The sequence below is a fragment of the Dermochelys coriacea genome, chromosome 11, assembly GCF_009764565.3.
Source record: "Dermochelys coriacea isolate rDerCor1 chromosome 11, rDerCor1.pri.v4, whole genome shotgun sequence".
Lineage (NCBI taxonomy): Eukaryota > Metazoa > Chordata > Testudines > Dermochelyidae > Dermochelys > Dermochelys coriacea.
Genome location: NC_050078.2, coordinates 48,577,548 through 48,603,950, shown reverse-complemented (window position 1 = coordinate 48,603,950; position 26,403 = coordinate 48,577,548). Strand labels below are relative to the sequence as shown.

At 36.6% G+C, this 26,403-nt stretch overlaps 1 protein-coding gene across 4 annotated transcripts in view; it reads left to right on the top strand.

Moving 5' to 3' along the window:
• Positions 1 to 26,403, top strand: part of NCKAP1 (NCK associated protein 1) — a 109,974-nt gene that overhangs the window by 22,715 nt on the left and 60,856 nt on the right. For 2 of the 4 annotated variants that reach the window (XM_038421449.2, XM_038421447.2), the window contains 8 exons: positions 13,162 to 13,254; positions 13,494 to 13,550; positions 16,299 to 16,441; positions 16,533 to 16,623; positions 17,638 to 17,775; positions 19,062 to 19,110; positions 21,089 to 21,245; positions 22,953 to 23,009. In XM_038421449.2, the coding sequence (XP_038277377.1) occupies positions 13,162 to 13,254; positions 13,494 to 13,550; positions 16,299 to 16,441; positions 16,533 to 16,623; positions 17,638 to 17,775; positions 19,062 to 19,110; positions 21,089 to 21,245; positions 22,953 to 23,009 (785 nt within the window). The remainder of the gene's footprint in view (positions 1 to 13,161; positions 13,255 to 13,493; positions 13,551 to 16,298; positions 16,442 to 16,532; positions 16,624 to 17,637; positions 17,776 to 19,061; positions 19,111 to 21,088; positions 21,246 to 22,952; positions 23,010 to 26,403) is intronic. The other 2 variants (XM_038421450.2, XM_038421448.2) reach the window with 1 other exon arrangement.

Sequence of the window (26,403 nt, the reverse complement as noted above, 5' to 3'; positions counted from 1 at the left end):
GAAAGGAAGGTAGGTAATGGGTTTGCATGTTTCATGCATGCAACTATTTGCATGACTGCTTGAGAACTCCCATTTTCAAGACAATTATTTAGGCTCAGTTTGAGCATTCTCCTATTTCTGCAGTTTCCATTTCTTAAGCTGCATCTAGTTTTTATTTTTTATTGTTTGTACTAACAGTAGCTTCTAGTGGTCCCAAGTAATATCTCCAGCAAAGCCAATAAAAACCTATAAAAATGCATTTTCTTTTTAAATAAGGGAACTTTTATTTAAGCTCAACAATGCATTATTTTGTATTCTTGAATATGTTTGCATTATTTACAATTCTTAAGATTGCTTATCTTCATGTGTTGAATTTTTCTTTCAGTAACATAAAAACATCTTAGACTTGTGTAAAAAAAAAAAAATATACTTACGCTTTTTTAAACTAGGTTCAGTGAAACATCTATAATTGTCAACTTTTTATTACAGCTCATCTATTAAAAATAAAATGGCATATTGCTAGATATTGAGCACAAGAAATGAACTTCAGTTAAAACACTCTTGCAAATAGCCTCTGTGGATTGTCATACCTGGATATATTTGGATTAGATTTTAGATAGTGTTACATACTTAAGAAGTTGGTTCTCTGAAGATCAAATATGTAGATTAGAGCAGCTTGAAATATTTTAACAAGCACAGTTTTGTAAAAAATCTGAACTTGTTGACTTTCCATTTTGTGACAATCTCTAATGATTTTAGGGTGAGGTCATTATATCATCCTGGCTGTATATGGAGAAAATAAATTATGCATCCTTTTCTCAATATCCCTGAAAGAAAATTACATTATTTATAATATATGCTCCTCATGTCTTCTAAAGGTGAATCTGTGGTCTAGAGCTTAAGGACATTTAATTGTTGCTCTGGTAGTAGTTTGTACTTTTTCTCACCTTCAGAAGTTCTGCCTCAATGGTCAGAACACCAGGCAGTTACCGATCTACAATTAATTTTGGAGGATATGAAGTGAGTTTTTAATTGATATTTTCGCATCTGTGTGATACAGAAACTTCACAGGTGCAGAAAGGTGGTTTTTATCACAAAGACACGGACCTAAGGATGCCAAAATCAAGTCTCCATGATGGATGCAATGCATCCCTTATTTTGAAGGAGCTATTCCCCCCCCCCCACACACACACACACAAATGAAACCTCTTCAAAATTTAAGAATGTCTGACTCAGTGAGAAGCAGGAAGGGGCCAGATTTCCCTCCTTCCTCTTCCTCTCTCTCACTCCTCCCAACTCAAGGGCCAGTGGACATTACAGTCCCAGAGCACACTGACGAGGTTCTCTGCTAAGGAAGCAGATGTTCAAAGACCCGCGAGGGACAGGGAGTTCACTGGCACAGAAATATCATTAAGTAAAACGCTATTAAGCATTACTAGAAGGACAACAGTTAGGTGATCTTAATATATATAAAAGAGTTCCTACTAGTTTTTCATAGAGACTTGAAGTTTTCCAGTTTCAAGTGCAGCAATTACCACTGCTCAGAGCAATGCATCCAGACCTTTGAATTTGATACAGCTATTGTCTGTCAGCAGATGAAATTGCCAGCTAGGCAGGTTTATGTGTGGTCAGAAAATCATGAGCATTCAGTTCATGTTGGTGGTTTTGTTTTCACAATCCTGAGAAAAAGCCCACTTTTAGACTCCTAGACTTTAAGGCCAGACCGACCATCATGATCATCTAGTGTGACCTCTTACGCATTGCAGGGCACAGAACGTCACCCACCCATTCCTATAATTCAGATTAAAGACAAAATGAGAAATTGAAAAACCCACATATTTCATTAAACAAATACAATATGAATCTTGAATCATATAATTTGATTTACTGTGCAATATGTTTATTCACACTTAATTCAAAATAAATAGTATATATTTCTCAGTAAAACTTAAGAATTTGATACTCAGTCCAGTAACTAGTAAGGCTTACCACTTTTTCTGTCTGTCCTTAGATATTAATCACTTGCCAACTTGTTCTCATTTTCAGTAGCTACCATAAACTTTACCTACCATATGTAAAGTTTTAATTAAGTCCGTTGAAGTGTATTAAAAATACACAATTGATGTTGAACTAGATAAACAGCAGTATGGGGTCTTAAAACTCATGATATTGAATTCCATTTTTTTCCACCATCTTGATGCAGTAAACTGTGATACAGCCTCCTTTAGAAACATGCTTTAGGTATAGAAATCTAGATCTTCACTTTGAAATGCTTGAAATATAGGAACCCATGCTCACCTTTTGGCATTTTCTTACACAATGAAAAAGATAATCTTTCTCTTCTTTGCATGTGTTTCTTTGGCATCTTCACTATTTGGTTACAATATTCTATGCCTTTCTTTTTAGATATAGAATGAATAGCAGTAAGAGGAAACACTCTTTTCCTTGTCATTTTTCATGTTCAGCCAGTCACCTCACTTCAGTATCATTACTTCTTTTAATTCATCCTTTAGTTGTCGCTCTTTCTTCATTTGCAGCATCAAGTGGATATGAGAGTTAAAATCTTTCTAGATTAGTGGATCAAAGGTGAAATACTGTAGTGAATTCCTCACTGTGTGCTGTAAGGAAGGCAAGGCTAGAATAAGAAAGTTGCAACTCAAGTTTGTCTGCTTTTCGGTGGTTGTTAATGGCATAGTCTCTGAATTATCTTTGCCATTTTTTGGTGTCAAAGATGAACAGACAAGGTTTCTGAAGAGCTGCTGTAAGGCCTGGAATCTGACTTAAATTGTTGTCATTTCAAAGTTTTGATAAAGTTAGCAGCGCTGAAAATGTCTCACTCAATGTTCTGCTCTTGTATCTCACTAGATAGAATTTAATTTGATGGGAATGTCTTGAATATAAGACTGACAGTTTTTGAAGCCGCTGAGATGATTGTGAATCTTTATTTTTTAACTTGACTATTGACAACGTTTACATTTTTATTCAGAAACTTCTTTATTCATTTGCTGGTTTCCTACCAGTTCCTTCAACTTTTGACATGGTGTGTTAAATAATTCATACATTGTCAGGTATCTCTAAATGCTAATCACCCATGTCAGTATGGGTTAACAACTTTATATTTACTACAGTTAGAATGAGGAAAAAAACACCTAATTAATCCAGTACTATGAAGGTCAAAAAATAAAATGTGTCCGCCAGTTTTCTGTAGAACCAAATTATCAGATGCCCTGCCTATCTTTCAGAATAATTCCAGATTATAACAAACCAAACACTCCCTCAATACATAACTTAAGAATCCAGTGACATTTGTTTCTACCCTTTAGACATGCTGTCTTCAGTCACAAACATCACCACCCATTCTTTCTCATTTCAATAACTTTTTTTTATTGTTTACTACGTTGGACATAACAATCTTGATGTTCTCGTCACTTTGCTTTCTACTTTTTATAATAGTTTGATATCAGTCTGCCAATGAAAATTGAGCCTGACATATTTAGTATGAACAGCCTTTTGGCTGCATTGTCATGTAAATAACAGTGGTTGGTACAGAAATTAAAATGCTAGCCTTATAAACCCTCTGGTTGGGACTTTTCCTGAGGTGTTTCACATTCACAAAATGAGAATATGGGAAATGGCTAAAAACGATAAGCAACTTAACCCTCCATGTCCTCATCTGAAGAAGTGGTTATCTCTAACTGAGTGAGGATAATTAGGGAAAGATTTTATTCCGGTGTATCTGAAATTCTTTTTTTGATCTTTCAACTACAGCATATTTTGCAAGATTACTGGTGAGAATAGCAAGGTGGTGAGAATAGCAATACACTTCAACCCTCCCTTGCATGACATTCATTACAGCGAGATCACAGAAGGGGGATGGTGGAAGATATTTAGCAGCTGAGCATACAGTATTCATTTTTTAAACAAGCAGACACCTACTTGGAGATAGATATGAGTCAAAATCCTTGGACAGACTTGGGCAACATTTGGAAGCTATTGTTGGTTTGCTGAAAAATCAATGCTTTTTAAAAGGATTCACCAATTATAAAATTGTTCTTCTGCCTGAACATTTTTCATCTTTTTTTTATATATAACAGACTATAATAAAGATTAGTGAGAATTATTTTTTTATTCCCATGTTTTGTGGGAATTTGACAGAACCTTCAAGTAGTCTAATAGTTTTGCCTTTATGGTAAGATTCCTGTTGGCATTTTACACAGCAACAGATAAAAGAAATATGATTAAAAAACCTTAACTGGCACAGGGAGTCTGAGGTATGTGTAACATATGTTGGTCTTAACTTATTTTTTAAAAATTCATAGACCTTCTACTTGATGTCCCTTTTAAGACTGGCAGTAATGATATACTACAATCTCTAGCAGTGGGTAGTTAGGCTAACCTACATATGTGACACTACAGTTTCCTAGTGGAAATATAGGTAAGATGTTTGGGTAGTGAGAAGCTTCAAATGACTGCCCAGTTAGTGATGTGTGAGGGAGAACCTAATGCAGGAATTACTGTACCTCTCCAAAGCCATGCAAGAATGGCTGTTATACAGGACCTGATGTAGGATTGGGAACCTTACTTGTTGCATTTGACCTGAACAAGCAAATTCATACTCTTGAGTCTCTAGATGTTGGAGCCATAACCAGTCGTCATGATTTTTATCATCACATATTGGAGTATACTGTCGGGTGTCACAGTAGTCTCTTTTATAAACAAGCCTATCTTACTTACTTTAACTGCTGTTGTATATCAAGCTGATAACTAATGCCATTTTCTGATTGAATTTTATTCAGTATTTTTGTTTTCCTTAGTCTTGACTGAAGTTACAAATATTTTAAAATTCATTGGAGTAGATAGACCTTCAGGTGAAATTCTGGCTGCATTGAATTTAATAGCAAAATTCCACTGTAGTGGGGCGAGGTCTTTTTGGGCCAGATTTTCGAAAGAGCTCAGCACTCAACAACTTGGGCGTTTAAATGAGGGGACTTTTTTTTTTAAAGTTAGCCCTGTATATTTTTACAACCCTCCCCTTCTCCCCCCCACCAAAAAAAAGCATGGCGGTTTATTGCTTTATTTTTACTTGTCCTCTTTACTCCCTTAGTGCAGGTTGAAGACCTGCCACCAAACTGATGACATTGGAAAACGAACCTACTGAAGCTTAGCTTCCTTTTGATAGCTTCTCCCCAAGTTCCAGTGGAGTCAAGGTGGGATCTGAATGATCCTCCAAGGATATCCCTTTAATTCCACATCTGGTTATGTGTAATGGATCCAATCTCCATGCTGTTCTGCTAAACTGCATAGGGGAGATCCTTATAAGTACTGACATCTTTCACATTGTTTCTCAAATTGAGGAAACTGAAGCGATCTCAAAGTGGTAACCATACTCACTGGAAAGCAGTTTCCTATTGACTATATTGGAAAGTCTTTTATAGAGAGAGAGTGTCCTTATTTCAATAAGGATTGAGACTTTGAAGTGAAGTGAGCAGCTTGGTAAACTGTTACACAACTTTTATTTAATGGATGCATTAGAAATGCCAAAAATAGAAATACCTGTGTAATTTTCAATGGTTCCTATGGCTTTAAATAGCTGTGAGCATGTGTCTTTGCAGCCATCTTGTATAACCGGAAAATGAAGATATCTGTCCTACCGCGTTTGGCGTCGTTCTTGGCACACACCTAACTTCCTAGAAGGCAATTTCACAGCTTGCTACTGCTGTTCCTCTGCCTTTACCCTTCTTACATAACACAGTAGAGGGGGCGGGGCTTACCAGAATCACAGGGTTAAGTTATTTGAGATAAGCAAAAAAAGATTTACAGCCTGATTGGGATAGGGCCACTTTCTTGAAATTTGTGGAATATAACCTGATGGGATTGTGTATGTGTATTATTTCGGGGCAAGGAGTGTGTGAGTGGGTGCTAAAAATGTTGCTATATTTTCTCTTTAAAATGGTAGTTGCCATGTGTTAGATAAGCTTTAAATTTAATGTTTTAATCATTTTAATAATTTAAATTGATTCAGTAATTTAAGATAGTTGAGATGTAGTGTTCCTGAAACCTGTTAACAATATTGACCTGAATAAGTAAGCAGGATTTCAATATGCTGACTATTACTGATGTATATCATTCATATTCTTGTCATGTTCTTGTTACACTATAGTAGAGGAATAATGACCCCATGCCTTGAACAGACCCATTTCTGAAAATAGATATAAAATATTGAAAGATGTCACACTTCCTTTGTCACCATTACTGATTTTTCTTCCAGTTGTAGATCTCGTTGCACATGCTGTTGTTTGGACAGCTAGGTCAGTGGCTCTCAACCTTTCCACACTACTATACCTCTTTCAGGAGTCTGATTTGTCTTGTGTACCCCCCAAGTTTCACCTCACTTAAAAACTACTTGCTTACACAATCAGACATAAAAATACAAAAGTGTCACCACTTACTACTACTGAAAAATGGCTTAGGTTCTCATTTTTACCACATAATTATAAAATAAATCAATTGGAATATAAATATTGTGCTGACATTCAGTGAATAGTATATAGAACAGTATAAACAAGTCGTATGAAAATTTTAGTTCGTACTGACTTTGCTAGTGCTTTTTATGTAGATTGTTGCAAATATCTAGATGAGTTGATGTCCCCCCGAAGAACTCTGTGTACCCCTGATTGAGAACAACTGAGCTAGGTGATTCTCTTTTCTTCTGTTCCACTTCATGGTTTGATAACAATGATCAGTCTGAGACAGAAGGCCAAGTCCCTAGTATAAGACATCCAGAGATGTAGCTTCTGTTCCACTTCATGATCCACTGTTTGAATAACAGTGATCATCAGCCTGAGATAGGAGGTCAAAGCCCTAGCATAAGGCATCCAGAGAGCTAACTTAGTTGAAGACTTTATCACAGTGTACTGACTAGCCATTTACATGCTTCTATGTTCAATGCAATACTAAAAACAATGTTGTATAGTTGCCAAGTAGCCATTATGTTAACTGAACTCCTTGAGGTATAGATACTTTTAATAAACACACATCTTTTCTTGTACAAAGCACTTACCTGAATAATATGTATCCTTTCAGCCAACCATTTGCTTTTCAGATTTACCACTAAGATACCCTGAAGGGGATACAATGCGTAAAGGGAAATTTTGAAATTAGTGAAATTTTTCCAGTACTTTAGCATATATAGTGGTAATTCAAATATCATTTTAAAAAATTGGGTTACGGGTGAGAGGCTCAGAGTGTAACTTACCTAACTGCCTCACATACTGGCAAATTCCAAGCAGTGTTTTTTTGTTTTTAAGAAAAGTTTCCTGCTCATGAGGAAACAATACAATAATCAATATGCACATATAACATAAAGGCTGGGGCAGGCTGCTCTCTAGGAAAGAAGCAATTGCCGTTTAAAATGTCAAAAGGATTAACATTGAGTTTACCAAAAAACTTGCTTCTCTTTACCCATTTTCTGTGAAGTGTTATCTCTCACAGATATGAGAAACCCTCTTTCCCAGACTGATCAGTGCAGCCTTATAACTGCAAAGAGCTTGGCATTGTACTACATAAATTGAAACTAGATCAGGAATGGTCATGGGATAAAACTCCTTTTCTAGGATGAAGCCCTGTCTCAGGGTATATCATTCCTTCCTCAGACGTGTAACTAAATAGTCTGTTTCTTATGCTTGGATAAACTTGTGTAGATTGAAGTGCCAAATTTTTCCAGTATTGAATTGGAATTGATATTCCAAAGTTCATTGATGTAGCACTTCCCTCAGAGGGAATTTGCTGCAGATTAAAGTGACATGATTGTTATCCTACCCCCACCCATGATTTGTAATGCTCTTCCTCTGCAGTACTAAGACGACACATCAGTCTTGGATAGCTGAACTAATTTAGATTGCCTGTCACTGTTGGGAGTAGAATGTGCTTATAATGTTCATATGCCATTGCAGTTGAAACTTATGTCAGTGTAGTTAGTAAATACATTTCTTATTGTACTTAAATATTACACTAAATCATCAAAGTTTTATATTCTATTTAACTATTTGCTCAGTTAGTGGTGTTATGTTCCCATCTATCTTGACTTCACTTGCAATTGTGTTTAGCACCTGATTTACATATTGTCTGCTTTGTTTACACAAGGGTATTTAAAAAGAGATTTCATCAACTTCTGAAATGTAGTCCGTTTTTCAAGAAGTGACCTACATTTAATTTCAGTTTCTGTCCTTGTCTTGGAGTCCCCTCTTCCAATTTTTGTGGTTTTAGCATAACATTTTACCTTTCTCTCATCTGTTGTGCGGTAGACCAGCATAAATAGGGGAGAGAAGTATGAAGTGGGGAAAGGGGAGAATGACTACCAAAGAGTTATAAAAATATTTTGGACTTACGTTTTAAAAATCAATTCCTGATTTCATATGTACTGCATAAAAATATCCATTTTATTTATTTCATAGTCCAACCCTAGAGAGACAAGGTGCATGAGAGATCTTTTGCTGGACCAACTTCTGTCAGCGAGAGAGACAATTGAATGTTTTGTGATTTTTGGTGTAAGTGCCCATTTATCACTAAGTCCAGCTTGCTTGGGTGGCAAGATAGAGGAGAATCTAAAGGGACTATGATTCCATGGTATTAGTGATCCAAGAGTTCACATTTGTCACCGGCTAGGTGAAATCTAATTATGGAACATACCACCAGGGGTTGGGGTGTCTGCCCAGAGGTAAGCACTGATGGACATGAGCCACTCCAGACACTGTGGTCCAAAAAAGATATTGCCTAACCTACCTTCTCTCTAATATCCTGGGACCTACATGGCTATAACTACACTGCATAGTCCAACACTGTAATTCTAACTGTTCAGGTATCCAGAGACGTATGTCTAAAACATGAGCATATCACCTTACCCCAAATAATTTGACAGTTCCTAAACAGGTTTGATTGAATAGATGTTTTGCATCAACTAGGGAGAACTTGGGTGGTATGGGGCCTTCTGCTTACTTCCTGTATGTCCTTTACTTCATTAAATGTCTTTTGTATTTTTGACTTGAGAGCCTTAAGAAAGCTCTTGGATAAACTAAAAAGATTGCAAAGGTTAAGAGGCAACTTGAATTGTGGTGTCTAAGTCCTACTGTCACAGTTTTGGGGTAACTGCATCTTTGACTCCACAGTGGTCTCCTCAAGGGTTGCTCTCTTTAGGTCTCAAGTATCAAGGCATTGCCTGTATGAGCAAAGTCCCATGACTTTCTCCCTCCAGACTGAGGATTTAGCCTGCTCCTTCTCTTGCCATGCACGGTGTATTTCCCAACAGGTCTGACCTAACTGGGCATCTGCGTTTTCGCTGTTTCTCCAGGGACAATGATAGTGGCTTACCAACAGCTTTCAAAAAACAGAGCAAATTTATTTAAGGACCAAAGCATTACAGAAATCGTATAATAAAACAAAGTCAAAACACATATTAAACTTACAAGAGGTCACCCATCTTCCATGTTGGGGATCTGGTAGGTGTCAAAGTCCTTCAGACCCTTCAGCAGTGTGCACTCTTGGTTAAAGGTTCATGTCAGTTTTCTGATCAAAAGCCTATGCAGTCGGTTTAGGCTGGCCCTTTGTACCAAAAGCCTTTCTTACTCCCCTCAGGCTTGGTCTTACCTAATACATGCACAAATCTCCAAACGGTGGTACCTCATTAGACTTTTTTATACTGGTCCCAGGGTATGCAGTAATTGCCTCCCACTGATTATAGTTCAGCAAATCTCCTCCATGGAGTTGCAATTCCGTCTGACTCACAAAGGTGCAGATAACATTTATAAAGTTGATGCAATGGTCTTAAGTATATGCCTGTGTTGGTCATATCTGTCACACCTATGTGGGAAGGATTTCTGATAGTAGATGGCTGCTTATTCTAGCAGAAAGAGGCATAGCAAGTTACAATAGTTGGAAGCTAAAGCTAGACAAATTCAAACTAGAAAAGGCACAAACTTTTAACGTGAGGGTAATTGAACATTGGAGCAACTTATGCAGGATGTGGTGGATTCTTCATCACTTGAAGTCTTTGAATCAAGACTGATCTTTCTAAGAGATGCCTTCCTGGTGCTTTGACCTTGTCACCCTGTTCTTTGCATCCCTTCACTGGCTTCCCTTTCTCGTTCAAACCAAACATAAGCTGCTTTTATTCATTTTTCAAGACCCTTCCTGGCCTTTCATGGCCAACTTTACCAGTAATTTCTGGTTCACTCCTCCTGTCTCAAATTGGCTCATGATGTCAGCCTCAATTGCCCATGTGTTAAATCTTCAGACGAGTACCTTAATGCTTTTTCCCCCATGCTTGGAGCTCTCTGTAAACATCCACTAGGTTACCGTATTGTCATCTTTGAAATGCCTCCTTAACTCTCGTTTACCATGATGCCACTAAAAAACTAGAAAATAGTTCAATTGTTGGTGTCTTTAGACCACTGTCTGTCATGCTGACCAATATTGTCTCATTGGTTCCTTGTACTCTCTCGTCTTTGTCTCTATCAGTCTGTTGTCTTTTGTCTTGTACTCAGATTGTAAGTTCTTTGGGACAGGATCAGTCTCTTCTGGTTTTTTTACAGCATGTTGTGGACCTGGTCTGTGACTAGGGTTCTTGGGTGCTGCGGAAATGCAGATAATAAACAGAAGTTATGGTCTTCCTGCAGAAATTACTGGGAGAGGTTCTGTGGCCTGTTAAGCAGGAGGTCAGAGTAGATGGTCATAATGTTCCCTTCTGGATTTTAAATTTGTTAATTTGATCACTGAGACTTAGTAGGAGGAGTCCAGCTGATCTAGTGCCCTAAGAAAGCATTTTGGAGAGGAAGAGTGTGATTTTTGTGTCCTTGGTTAGTCACTTGCTTGAAGTGGGAGGAAAAAAGAGAGGTCAGGAAAATGTTTTCCTATGACTAGCTAGTCATTTAGCATAGGAAGATGAATCACACTGTCATGAAAAGAAGTTCCTAGTGTAGAACAAAGTTCCATAATCATGGAGCACAAATGTTCCATCAGACTTCTAAGCAGACAATCAAAATGTGAATGGCTACTAAAGAATAAGGGGTTCAGTTCCCAAAAACTTTCAGCATTGACCTTACTTTTATAGCATTGAAATCAGTGCCAGTAGCTAACTACTTCAAAGCTCTTCCTCCAACATGATTGTAGATCAGATAGATGAAGACTTTAGGTAATAGATGCAGGTGACTTTTTCTTAATTTTTTGTGTTAAAACGTCTGTACTAAAATGCTTGCGTTTTTCTTCTTACTATTGAACCCTAGTATAGTCTATTACTTTACATGCTCTGGTCTTCAAAAATTTTCTCTCCTTGTTTATATATTTTGAACTATTTTAAAATATTTTGAAATATCTTTTGTAGTGTTTCAGTCAAGAAGCCATTATGATTATCTGTAGTTGAAATTGTTCTTTCTGAAATTTTGAACTTACTCTGTTTCTGCTCTCCAAACTGTATACAACTATACTATTTATTGGAAAGCAGAAATATTCAAAGCTTCCTAAATGAGCATTATGGGTTTGTGCAAATCAACTATATTTGCAAAATACAAAACTGACACTGAAGATGGCATTAAATATGGCTCTTCAGCAGCTGCTTAGAAATTAGTAGTGGAAAAACTTCGTTGCATGGGTGTGCAAAGAACTACACCCACATTCCTGAGTGCTGAAAACCCAAGTAAATGACTAAGATGCTGCATAATATCAGCTGTGCTTTTTTAGCTGTTTTCAAGCTTCTGTTTTGAAAATTAAAGTTATTACCATTGTATTCTAAGCTATTTAGAGTACATATTTCTTGGCACCTTGTGCTTTTTAATATCTTGCTTTAAGATAGCCTAGAGCATCCCAATGGGTCCCAGGGCATATTAGTCATCTTTATTTGTTGCTGAAATGAAACAAATGCTTCCATGACAATTTAGAGCTGTTCTGAAGAAAGAATTATGTTCGCTGAATGTAACACCCATCTGCTTCTCTTCTTGTGCGAAAAAAGCACTATGGGATTTCCAATAACTCTGGAGGTTCCTAGGACCATAGTTTGTCTCATCCCCATAGCACCTCCAGCTGTACTTAATCTTATCTTCTTTACACAGTATTGGGATACTGGTTCAGTAGAGTTAGAGGGAAAAGTAATTTGCTGAATCACCAATGCCACTTGCAGTGATACCTACTGTATACCTTGGTAACTTCGAACCCTGCTTAGTTTGAGATCTGATGGAATTGCAGCAAAACGTCTCTCTCTCGACTCAGAAATGCTGTGAGAGGCTGTAATATGAGTGAACAGAGCATCTGCTAAGTAACTGACAAGAAGTTTTCTGTTATACTTGTGAAACTTATACAGTTATTTAGTTATTATGATCATTGCTAGAGTTAATTTGGAAAAGCCTGGAAATCAGTGAAAAATATTCTTTGAAAATACAACTAGCTGTCATTGTCTCAATTTAAAAAAAATAAGTTAATGTGAATTACTTTTATGGCTTTGTATTCACATTTGCCTCTTCCATTTATCCACCAGTGTCTAATGCTAGTGTTTTTTGCTGCTTTTTCATTTCTTCGTTGTTTTTGTTGCTTTCGTTTTAATGTATTGTGTTTATATAGAACTGGTCAAAGAACCGTTACTGTATTTTATGTTTGTATCTACATTTTATTTTGCATGCTTAACGTGGCTTTGCCTGGATATTCTTTTTGGTAAGTTCAGAATTTAAAAGCATATTGTTTTTTCTGTAGTAAAACTTGTAAATTCTGCCACCTTTTCTTCCACCTCAAGTAATCTGTCATTATTTTTGTCATACTGACATGTGCTCATGTACCGTTGTGCCTTTGCTAATTACACATACGATAACACTTCTTTCTTAACATTTCTCAGTTTTGTCTCTAGCTGCACTAAACAATGATTTCAGTACTAATGTGTACTAATTTGGCTTTAATCTTAAAACTAATGATGGCCAGTGGCTATTAAAGTGGTCAGTCTTTACTGTTTTCTATTACTGTATGTCTACAAAAAACCCACACAAATGCAAAAGAACCTCAGTCTTAGAAAAACATATATTTTCTTGCATAGCAAGCTTAGTGGTTCATCTGCACCTCACAGGTATTTTATTGCTGTCATTTTTTTCTAGCTAGTTTTTTTTTTAATCTGGTGAGAACAGCATACATGCATTTGTGTTTCTTTTACAGCAACAGCTTGCTCAGCTACAGAAAGAAAAATCAGAGATTCTGAAGAATCTGGCTTTGTATTACTTCACATTTGTTGATGTTATGGAATTTAAGGTAAGGCATGGCAAATACAACTCAGATGACTATTAGAATTGATTTTGCAGTAATTCATGTGTTATCAAATAAGTCTCCTATCAAATCTTTTTTTTGCAGTAGTATATTACATATAATGAAATAGCTGCTTTTCTAGTTTTGTATTTTATAGACTGATTGTGTTCTATTTCTTTGGCAGTATATATTGACATAATTGTTTAAGATCTCTAAACTAAATTAAAGGATTTTTCTTTTGTAAGGACCATGTCTGTGAGCTGCTGAATACTATTGATGTTTGCCAAGTCTTCTTTGATATTGTAAGTTTCTCATTTTTACAAAATATTTTAAATAAGCTTTCAAATACCACATTAGAAACTAAAAATGGTAACTATATGTAGGAAATGAGAAATATTTTTTGCATTCACTCAGTTTCTGCAAAATCCTTCACCGTTTTCATACAGTTACAAGTATAACTATAACTTTTCAGAATTTTAATATGCTTTAGAATAGTCACAAGCTAGAAAATTGATATACTAACAAAAAATGTTAGATATTTATAGCATGGTTTTATGACTGTAGGCTTGTGTATGATCTAGTCAGGCTAATTTTATTTTAAATCATGGATCTTTATTATGCCCACAACTTACCTGCCAAGGTATTAAGCTTACTTTTTAACAAAACCACTTTTGAACAATGGCTATGGCATTGTCAGCCACTAATGATACCCAGCTGCATATCTCTTGTCACACTGATTTTACAAGTTCCGTTGTCTGCTTGGTTAATTATTGTCAGCTGAATGCTTGGAGCTGCTTGATCCTCAGAAAGCAAGTATTTCTGGTGTTACATGGTGTTTCGTTTTTCTTTTTCTCTTTCCTTTATATACACCAGTGCAGCTATGCTAGTGGCTAAAATTCCATTGTAGAAAAAGCTAAAAAAGAAAATCCATTTCCCTTACAACTTTTCCTTTTGGCTTCTGCCTTACCAATCAGTTAGAATTATTTGAGGTTGTCAACCAGCATGAGAACAAGGGTGATCCAGTGAGTATAGTCTGCTTGGACTTTCAGAAAGTCTTTGACAAAGTCCCTCACCAAAGGCTCTTAAGCAAAGTAAGCAGTCATGGAATAAGCTGGAGCGTTCTCTCGTGGATCAGTAACTTATTAAAAGATAGGAAGCAACGGGTAGGAATATACACGATCAGAGCAGTTTTCACGGTGGTGAGCAGGAAAGGGTCTCAAGGGTCTGCAGTGGGACCTGCTCTGATCAACATATTCGTAAAAGATATGGAAGAGAGGGTGAATAGTGAGATGGCAAAATTTCCAGACGATACAACGTTACTCAAGATAATTAAATCCAAAGTTGACTGTGAAGAGTTACCAAGGGATCTCACAAAACTGGATGGATGGGGAACAGAATGGGAGATGATACTCAGTGTTGATAAGTGCAAAGTAATGCACATTGGAAAAAAGAATCCCAACTATACATACAAAATGATGGCACTAAATTAGCTGTTACCACTCAAATCTTGATGTCATCGTGGATAGTTTTCTGTAAATGTCTGCTCAATGTGCAGCAGCAGTCAAAGCTAACAATATTAGGAACCATTAAGTTAGGTAATAAGTCAAAAATATCATCATGTCACTATATCAATCCATGGTACGCCCACACCTTAAATACTACATGCTGTTCTGGTTGCCACATCTCAAAAAAGATGAATTACAATTAGAAAAAAGAAAAGGAGTACTTGTGGCACCTTAGAGACTAACAAATTTATTTGAGCATAAGCTTTCATGAGCTACACGAAAGCTTATGCTCAAATAAATTTGTTAGTCTCTAAGGTGCCACAAGTACTCCTTTTCTTTTTGCGAATACAGACTAACACGGCTGCTACTCTGAAACCTACAATTAGAAAAGGTACAGAAAAGGCCAGCAAAATTATTAGCATTATGGACAGATTAAAAACAGTGGGACTGTTCAGCTGGGAAGAGAGACAATTAAGGGTGGGGGAGCATGATAGAGGCCTATAAAATAATGAATGGTATGGAGAAAGTGAATAGGGGAGTGTTATTTACCCCTTCACATAACACAAGACCTAGGGGTCACTTGATTAAAATTAATAGGCAGCAGGTTTAAAACAAACTTAAGGAGGTACTTCTTCACACAATGCACATTCAGCCTGTGGAACTCATTGCCATGGCATGTTGTGAATGCCTGAAGTGTATAACTGGATTAAAAAAAAGAATGAGAGAAGTTAATGGAGGATTGGTCCGTTGATGGCTGTTAGGTCAGGGACACAAACCCATACTCTGGGTGTCCCTAAACTGCCAGCTGTCAGAAGCTGGGATTAGACAACAGGGATGTGTCAGGTAAAATTGCATGTTCTGTTCATTCCCTCTGAAGCATCTGGCACTGATTGCTGTCAGAAGGCAGGATACTGGGCTAGATGGACCACTGGTCTGACCCAGTATGGCTGTTCTTAATTTTGGCTTTCATTCTTGACACTTTTATAATGTTGTCATTTCACTGGTTCGATAGTCATCAGTCTTTTAGGACTGGCAAACTTGGATTTATAATGTAACGAAGCACAGAGGAATCCCTTCAGGGGATCTTTATATGTCATTAAGATTCAAAATGGTGGTAGAAGCCAAATTTTTGTCCTTCGCAGGCTATCTTTTAAAATGCAATAGAATGTAAGACAAAACACATTCACATTTTGATTGATTGCTTTGTAATTTCAGAGTAAAATTATTTTCCAGGGTTTTTTCATTCATTACACAGAAAATAACAGGTACTCACTAACACCCTGGTGCTGCAAAGATGTATATGCTTATCTTCAAGCATTTTGAGTTATCCCACTGATTTAAGTGCTTGAAGTAAGCTTGTTCATAAGTGTTGAAGAAAAATAAGACCTACACTTTTGGCATAAAAAACCCACTAAATTAATTGTTAATAATACTTGAGTATGATTTAGGTTTTTTCACCGGAGTGTGTGTATGTATAATAATATTTTTGCTATTGAAGGTCTTCAGAATGGAAAAAAACTGTACCCATTTGTACTTTATCTCTAGACTGTAAACTTTGATTTAACAAAGAACTACCTAGATTTGATTATAACCTACACAACACTAATGATACTGCTGTCTCGAATTGAGGAAAGGAAGGCAATCATTGGATTGTACAATTATGCTCATGAAATGACGCATGGAGCAAGGTAAAAATCCATTGTGTATTTTTAAAAAAAAATTGTATTTTTTTACGTGATTTTGTCTACAGCGGGGTAAATTATTTGTTGTGCTTTTTAGTGATAGAGAATATCCACGTCTTGGCCAGATGATTGTGGATTATGAGAATCCTTTAAAGAAGATGATGGAAGAATTTGTTCCTCACAGCAAGGTATGTTTGAATACTTTTCACAGGTTCATAATCTTTGCTGGTTGAAAGAAGCATGTGTGTGAAAGCAAATTTACAGGTTATAAGACTACCATTTAAAAAAAAAAATCTCTAGGGAATTAAATTGTTGATTTAGCAGATATATGAATAGAGAGAGGCAATTTATAAACTTCGCCAAACCACCCCTCTGCCTTCCAGGAAAAAAACTAAACCAAAACTGGTTAAGCTTTTTGACTATGTAACAGATATACAACTTACTGTTCATTTGTAGTATGGTAGCCTAGAGGCCCCATTCAGGTTCAGTACTCCAATGTGCTGCCTTCATACATCTACACAGTAGGACCCAGCCCAATAGAATTTATAGTTTAATTTTTAGAAGAGATGGAAAAAGTGAGCTTAATCTATAGGGGAGAATTGGCTGGCAGGACCAGAGTAACTGGCTGCATAGGTGAACTAATGAAAAACTTGATAAATCCAATTTTATTTTTGTTCACTCATGTACATCAAATAAAAATCCTCTGCCCTTGTCTTTTCATTTCATTTTAATGTCATCTACCCTAATTCCTTGTATTTTTAAAACAGTTTTCTAGTTTTCCATTATTAAAAAACCAGTACCTTGTTTCTTCTATGTGAGCAGAAACTGGCTTTAGTTTAGTTCAGGGTTTAGTATAGTGTTTAGCCTGAAATATTTTAGTAGACAATTGTGATTATTTCAAGAATGGATGTAAAATACCAAGTTGTTAGTGATTAGTTAGTTTTTATGCAAGGTTACATCAAGGCTTGAATGCCAGCATCAGTCATTATCTGTTCAAGCTGCTCAAAATAGCAACTATTTGGCTGATTGCTATTAAAACAGAATATTGTGCTAATAAGGTAGAATAGTTTCTAACAACATCTAGATATTACTGTACAAGAAAACATACAATGAAGTACATATCTTGCATATTTGCTAAATTAAACAAAGCATTTGGTCTTGCAGAGTTCTTCTAACTAAATATTGTTTTTCTTACTTCCTAGTCCCTTTCAGATGCTCTAATTTCACTCCAGATGGTCTATCCCCGAAGAAATTTGTCAGCTGACCAGTGGAGGAATGCACAACTATTGAGCCTCATCAGTGCCCCGAGTACAATGCTTAATCCAGCACAGTCGGACACAGTATGACATTTTACCTTGAGTAATACAGTGGTATTACATGAGTGTTTCTGTGAAATAATTTAATTGTATATATATTTAATATAGGATTACATATTATTGGATTAAACTGTTTAATTCGCTGTCTAGAATTCAGCTTTTCTAGGCCATTTTTGAGTTAATAATCACTTTGGTTACACTTGAGTATTTACACCTGCAGTGCAGAATGGAATTAATTACCTATTTAATTGTAAGACATCCTTTGTCTTAACACTACCTCTATCTCCAGTTCTTGGTAATTATTCTCTGAAGGAAAATAGTGTGGATTTTATTGGGTGGGGAGGGCAGGGGATAGAATTTTATATCGTGTCTAGGGTGTTGATAGGGAAACAGAAGGAACATCAGACTCAAGGTTTTTTCAAAAGTGAGCCATGACTTCAGATGCCTCCGTTTTGGGGTGCACATTTAGCACTTTTTTTTTTAAACAATCAGCCCCCTTCTAGGTGTCAAGTTGGGCACTCAGAAATAGTCACCCAAAGTTACTAGTCACTTTTGAAAATCTTAACATAGAAATATTAGTTATCCTTATAAAAGGTTCTGCATTGGTTTGTTTAATTTTCCACGTTACCTTGTGCGCTGGAAATTAAATTTCCTAAATTTTAATGACAGGTTTCAGAGTAGCATCTGTGTTAGTCTGTATTCGCAAAAAGAAAAGGAGTACTTGTGGCACCTTAGAGACTAACACATTTATTTGAGCATAAGCTTTTGTGAGCTTCATCGGATGCATCCGATGAAGTGAGCTGTAGCTCACGAAAGCTTATGCTCAAATAAATGTGTTAGTCTCTAAGGTGCCACAAGTACTCCTTTTCTTTTTGCTAAATTTTAATGTGGGGTTGGTTTTGCTTTTGTTTTTTTGTTTTTTTGTTTTTTTTGTTGAGATTATAAAAAACTGACAATTGTTTATCATTTTGCTCAAGAGACTTAAGACATAAGTGTATGTCACACTTACCAGGAATTAGAAACTGATTTTAGACTCGGTAGGCTTTTTGTACCTGAAAAGATTTGTCTCTGTAAAATATGTAAGACTTTATTGATTCTTAAGCATCAGCTAAGTTAAAAGCAATTTAGTAAACGTAAGCAATCTTCTTTGTTCTTGATATTAGGGTAATATGTCCTGACAGGCTTTGTGAGGACAAACCTTTATTAAATTGTTTCTTTTGTGTAAAAAGCTATATTCTGTAAAAATGTGTTCATTAGAAATTTTTTTTACTATGTATCATTAGTTTATTACAAATTATTCTTTCCAATAGATGCCATGTGAATACCTCTCTCTAGATGCAATGGAAAAATGGATTATTTGTAAGTACAACTTTAAGAGTGTGCTTTTTTAAAGTTGTTTTACTTCTACAAAGTGCCTGTTTTCAGAATGCTGTACTAAAGCAATTGTATTCTGTAGAATGTGGCTTGACTAGACCCTGTAGATCCTTTCATTTATACAGTAACAGTATATCATGCTTTTGTATGTTTTTTTAAAAATTAGTTTATAGCATATATTAGACTTTGTGACTGTACATTTGTGTTTGAGTTATTTTTATTAGTGATAATTTAAGCAGTGCCATTAATTAATTCATACCAAAGACATTTTGGTCATTTGTTGCTATACTAGAAAATAAGGTGCGTATACTGTCATGCTATCTAGAGTAGCTCACAACTGAGTGCCAATTTCAGGTCAGACTGTCAGAAAAGAGGGCCGACACCCCAAACTGGTGGTATATTCTATAATTAGACTTCACCAAACCAGTAACAAATGTGAACTCCTTGAGCACTATATCAGTCTTACCATGGAGACACAGACAGTCCCCTTATGCTCTCCTACCCATCTTGCCACCCAGACAAACTGGATTTAGTGAATAATGGTCACATAAATTACAAATCACATCACATTAGGTTACTCCAATCCCAGAGGATCAATCGCTTACCCAGGATCAGTTTGATACTCTGGATGTCACATCAAAGACAATGCTGGCAGCCAGTTCTCTAGTAAACTAATTCAAGATTTATTAGCTAAGAAAAGAAATGAGTTATTGATAGTTTAAAGCAGGCAAAATGCATTAACAGGTGAGACAAAATTTGTAAATCCAAAATGATATCAAAGATCTCTGAAACCCGTAATTTGCTAGTTTTCCAAAAGTCTTTCAGGGTTACCCAGAATAACTCTGGGGATCTCTTGTCCAGATGTTCTACTCTGTTGGAATCCAAGCAGTCCAGAGATGAAGAATGATTCTTCTGAATCAGTATTTGTATTTTCTTTCCTCAGATAACACTCTGACAGGTGTTTCTACTCACTGCCTGGCTCCTTGCTTTGAAATTAGCATTTGCTGTTACAGCCATTAAGTCCTTCATTAACATTTCACAAGGTTTCTTTGAGGAGTAATTTTAGTTACAGGGTTATACATAAAAGGAAATGTTAGTAATAGCAAACAATCCTTCATTAGTTTGCATGAAGTTTACACATTAAGTACATTTTCATCTTAACACTAATACATACTTGATCTAGGGTTAATTAGTTACATGAGTATACATAATGTAATACAATAGAAATCAATAGATTATAGATAAGTGAAGACAATACCGTTAACATTTCTTTTGAACTAAACTAATTACACAAGTTAATTGACCTGATTACACTACAATACCTTTTGACACTCCTTTGATTTCTTTCAGCATATCCATGAATTAGCCTGCAGCCCAATCCTGAGCTGACACCTGGGTAGACCGTGTCACATATACAACTATACATGAAATCAGAACAGGAGTACTTGTTGCACCTTAGCAAGAAGATATAGATAGATAGCTATACATACAAATATACATACACATACAGAGAACACGAAAAGGTGGAGTAAGAGGCTAATTAATTAAGATGAGCTGTTATCAGCAGGAGAAAAAAAATGAGGTCATTTTTTTCTCCTGCTGATAATAGCTCACTTAATTAATTAGCCTCTTACTCCACCTTTTCGTGTTCTCTGTATGTGTATGTATACAATCTTCTTACTATATGTTCCATTCTGTGCATCTGATGAAGTGGGCTGTAGCCCGTGAAAGCTTATGCTCAAATAAATTTGTTAGTCTCTAAGGTGCCACAAGTATTCCTGTTCTTTTTGCGGATACAGACTAACACGGCTGCTATTCTGAAACCTATACATGAAATCAGTATATTAAAAACTATTGGTTTGGCAGTTGGCCACAGGAGTCCATTCAGTAGTTCAGGTTCTCATGTTGTCTTTGTATTTCTGCTCTGTGATATTTTACATCCATCTTGAATTTTCTTTTGAAGTTGGGTTTATTTTGTGCCATGGAATCCTGAATAGTGATGTTACAGCTTTGAACCTTTGGAAACTCGCTCTTCAAAGCAGTTCTTGCCTGTCTCTATTTCGAGATGAAGTTTTCCATATTCACAAAGCTGCAGAAGACTTGTTTGTGAACATAAGAGGGTATGGTATTTTCATGAATGTATTGTGTTAGCAAACTGTCTTCATTGCTGATAATGGAGTTAGCAGAGAGCTAGAATAACAATTTGTCAGTATGAGAATTATATAACAGCTTTGATTAATGGTTTTAGAATATGGAAATACTGTTGGAGGGGAAGTAGGAGGTTAAATTCTCATGGCTGTGTTTCCATTATGGTAAAAGATTAACAATTTTTATGTCTGGATCCTGTAAGTTTTCATGACAGTTTTGCAAAGGTGAGCTGTTCCATGGTTGGAAGGTCTGAAATAGAAACATTTTCCTTTTTTTCTGAATGTATTTTTCTAATCCCTCGCTGCTTAGAATGTTACATGTATCTTAAGATCATGTTAAGTAGAACTGAAAATAAAATGAAATGTAGAGATTTTATATAAAAAATTGGCACTTACTGAAAACGTATTTTTATTTATATATATATATATATATATATATATATACACACACACACACTTAGTTTTTTTATATTATTTGATAATTTAAGTTTTTTGCCATAGATACTCATCTTTCAGAGATAGTAGAAATGCAAAAACAAAACAAGCCCCCCCCCCCACATCCCAATCCCAAACTGGGCTTTAGTTCCTAAATTGAGCACTTGTTTGTGGAATGGTTTTAGTCCTTGTGCATACATCTCTAGAGGGATGGATCAAAATTGCATAGTGTGTTCCAGGGATTTTGTTTAAATGTACCATTGCTTGAACAGTTGATTAGAAAATTATGCATCTACCTGTTAGATGAAAGTTCTGCATGCAGAGTTTCAGAATTTACAATATTTAGACTATGTACTCACTATAGATCAGGTTGGTATAAGCTATGTTGCTCAGAATTGTGAATATGCCACCCCATTAGTGGCCTCCATTAGCAACCTACGTTGTACTGACCTAAGTGCTGGTGTAGACAGTACTATGTTGGTGGTGGGAAAGCTGCAGCTGATGTAGCTACTACTGCTCATAGGAGTAATTAAGTCAACAGGAGCTCTCTCTCTCGTTGGAAGCGTCTGCAATAGCATTGGTGCTACTGTAAGCTCTGTAGTATAGCCATAGCCTTAGCTTAAACCATAGACTGCTTCTTCTCAGTACATGAACTGAAGGATTCTTATTCTGAGTATTACCTTCTTTATTTTCATGTTAGTTCAGACATGATTTGGCAGCTGATCTGTCAAGCAACAAGAGTTAATGTAACTGTTTTCTGTGGGTTTTCAAAAGGTGTCAGAGGGTCATGATCACTGTGCCCTATCCATGTTGATAAATGGGAGGGATTTTGGTGGTGTGGGGGGAAGGTATAGAGGATGAGGAATCTTAGTTATTTGCAAGCTACAGCTGTCTGCAACAGGTTTTGCAATATCAGCCACTAAAATATTGAAATTCAGTATTTCACGGTGAGGAAGGAAGCATCACAATACATTTTAATGATTTTTAAAGGTCTCTCAAATCAAGGCTAAAAATATACATATATGTAAAAACACAGAAAACTGAGATCTCGATCAAGCATGGGTATTTCCTGTTACTGTCGCGTGGCTCATCGCATTAACCAGAGCAAGGTAGTCCTTGGGCAACATGGGCTGTTGGCTAAAGGCAAATTCCCTTTGCTGTGGAACTACAGAAAGTATAGGGCCCTAGCTCTTGCTAAGGCTGTTACCAATACTTGTTGACCTTTCACTACTGTTTTTCTTGCAGCTACAACAAACGGATTAATGACATAAGAGAGTGCAAAGAAGCTGCTGTATCACATGCGTAAGTATCTTGTATAAAACCACAGCATACTGTGACTTTTCAGATTTGAGTACTGCTTACTTTTATAAAAAGCTTAAAACCAACAACAATGTTAACTGGAATTTTTTTATATCATGAGTGCATTTAAATGGAACTTTATACTGAGCTATCCTTGTCGTACTAAGCTTATTGTTCTTAGCTTTGTTTTCTTTTTCCTTCTTGAGAGAGGTATGTTCTTGTTTACTGCTGTTTTAAAAACAAACAAACCAACCCCTTACTTAGTCTTAGAATTGACATTTTTGTGCATGAAGTTTTCCTAAATTCAAAATCAGTTATGGGAATTGAGTTTTTCACCTTCATATTAAGTCAGATCAAAATATCTGTATTCAGTATTTCATCAGCTTCTTCAAGAGTAAAACTATTGTAAATAAAAAATGGAATGTGAAATTTTAATTTTTGAATAGTTGTATCTGTGTAAACACTTAACAGTGGCACAGGGGCACCACTACAGTTAAGGTTGCGTCATGACCGTGTTTGGAGATGGACCTTTCTAAGTCCTTTAAAACTGACATGTTTAGTTGGATTTTTTGAAATTTGGCGCATCTCAGGAGGTGCGAGGTAAAGTTTTGTGATCCAAATTTGGAGTCATTTGAGCCAGGAGTTCTGAAGATATAATCCCTGGAAAATATTAGCCATTTAAATTTTCATTTTATTTATTTATTTATTTATTTTATTTGTCTAGTGCTAGAGACATGATGTGGGTCAAAATAGTCTCAATCTGTAATGTTTTACCCAAGGTAGTGCATGACACCCATTCTATATTTGGGGGATCCAAATGGAAAACTGTATTTAAGAAAATGTATATTTTTTTGCAATACACATACATCAATACCAAAAAATAGCTAGATGGTTTCCATTCCCACGATTTTATACGTTTTAAACTCAACTTTTGTAAGTGCTCTAAAATCCAAATGGCTACTCAGATGGCTGTGAAATTTGATGTGCCTCATGGTGGCTCATGATAGCATTAGTGATTCAAGTTTGGGTTCCAGAGTTGCAGCTCCCCTCCATCCCTCTCGTCCCAAAAGCATCACAGACCTCTTGGTTGATGTGAAGTCGCCCTTAGTTAACACATCTAAAGATAAATTAATCACAAGCCCCCACCTAAAACAAAAGGATTTGCCTTGGAGTTACTGTAATTTGAGTTGTGGGTGGCAGTTTTGTTTTAGGAGAATATAAGCAAAGTATTTGGGGGAAAATGTTATATGTGAATGCTTTCTGAGAAAGGAGAGATGTTGGGAGATAGAGGTGTGGGAGAATATAAGGAGGGGGGTATTGAGGTCATATGGGGAGGAGAATAAATGTGGATGGATGGCAGTGGAGGTGAGAGAGGCGGGGGTGTCTGGAGACAGGTACAGCATCCTTTAGCTTGGCCAGGGTACCCCAATCTTCCTGCACCCTCCAACTGTCATTGCATCCCTACTTTCCTGCACTCCACAGCTCTGCTAGTGCACTCCTACCTTTTGCACCCCCCAGTGCACCTCAACCCTCTGCTCCCCACCTATGGCAGTGCACCCCAGCCTCCCAGTCATCTAATGCATCATAATCTTCTGGCATCCCAATCATCCTTCATCCCCCAACTCTCCAGTGCACTCCAACCTGTTTGCACTGCATACCTCTGCCTGAAGGAATTAGGGATTTTTAAGAACACTTTCGTAGATGCCCAAAAAGCCAGAATTCAGGAGGAAAGCCATATTGGTTAAAAAATGTGGGTTAGAGCAGAAGTGAAGGCAGCTATAAAACAAACTCTGTGTGTGTGTGTGTGTGTGTGTGTGTGTGTGTGTGTGTGTGTGAGAGAGAGAGAGAGGAGAGAAAGAGACGCACGCGGGTGTGCGCACGCACGCATGGAAGAAAGGTGAAGTTGATAGTAATGAATATAAATCAGAAGGTAGGAACTGTAGAAAACTGGTAAGAGAAGCAAAGCAATTATAGTTCTCTGAAATCATCCACTCAATGTGCAGTGGCTGTCAAAAAAGCAAACAGAATGTTGGGAATCATCAAGAAAAGGATAGATAATACAGAAAATATCATATTGCCTCTATATAAATCCATGGTACGCTCTCACCTTGAATACAGCATTCAGATGTGATTGCCCCATCTCAAAAAATGTATATTGGAATTGGAAAAGGTTCAGAAAAGGGCAACCAAAATTATTAGGGGTATAGAATGGCTTCCATATGAGGAGATTTATAAGACTGGGACTTTTCAGCTTAGAAAAGAGGCGACTAAGGTGGGATATGATAGAAATCTATAAAATCATGAGTGGTGTGGAGAAAGTAAATAAGGAAGTGTTGTTTATGCCTTCTCACAATATAAGAACAAGGGGCCACCAAATGAAATTAATAGATAGCAGCAGGTTTAAAACAAACACAAGAAAGTATTTTTTCACGCAACGCACTGTCAACCTCTGGAACACCTTGCCAGAGGGTGTTGTGAAGGCCAATACTATAGCGGGGTTCAAAAGGGAGCTAGATAGGTTCATGGAAGATAGGTCCATCAATGGCTGTTAGCCAGGATGGGCAGGGATGGTGTCCCTAGCCTCTGTTTGCCAGAAGCTGGGATTGGGTGACAGGTGATCATCAAGTGATCCATGCCCTGTCTGTTCTTTCCCTTTGGGTCGCCTGCCATTGCCAACTGTCAGAGGACAGGATACTGGGCTTGATGGACCTTTGATCTGACCCAGTATGGCCGTTCTTATGAACAAGGAGCAATCTGTGGCCAGTAGAGTTAAGGACAAAAAAAGTAGTTAAAGTACATTAGGAACAAAAATAATTCTAACAGTAGTATTAGTCCATTACTAGATAGAAATGGTAAAATTATTACTAATGCTACAAAAAACACAGATGTTAAATATTTGTCATATATTTGTGGGGTGGGGAAGATGAGGTAGTCTCATCATATAACTTTCTATTTCACTAGTATCTTAGGAGAAGGTTAAACAGCTACTAAAGTAGCGTCAGCTCTAGGCAACTTGCATCCAAGAGCTTTTTTTAAAAAGCTGGCTGAGAAGTTCACTGGACCGTTAATGTTGATTTTCATTAAGCCTTGGAGAACTGGGGATGTTTCAGAAGACTAGAAGAAAGCAATGTTGTGCCAAGATTTAAAAAGAGTAAACAGGATGACCTCTGTAATTGTCAGCCTGAAATTGATCCCAGGCAAGGTAATGGAATGTCTGATACAGGACCTGATTAATAAAGAATTAAGAGGGTAATATAATAAATGCCAATCAGCTTGGACATAAGGAAAATATATCCTGTCAAACTAACTAGATGGTTTTTTTTAAGAGATTTCAAGTTTGGTTGATAAGGTAATAGTGTTCCTGTAATATACTTAGACTTCTGTAAGGCAGTTGTCC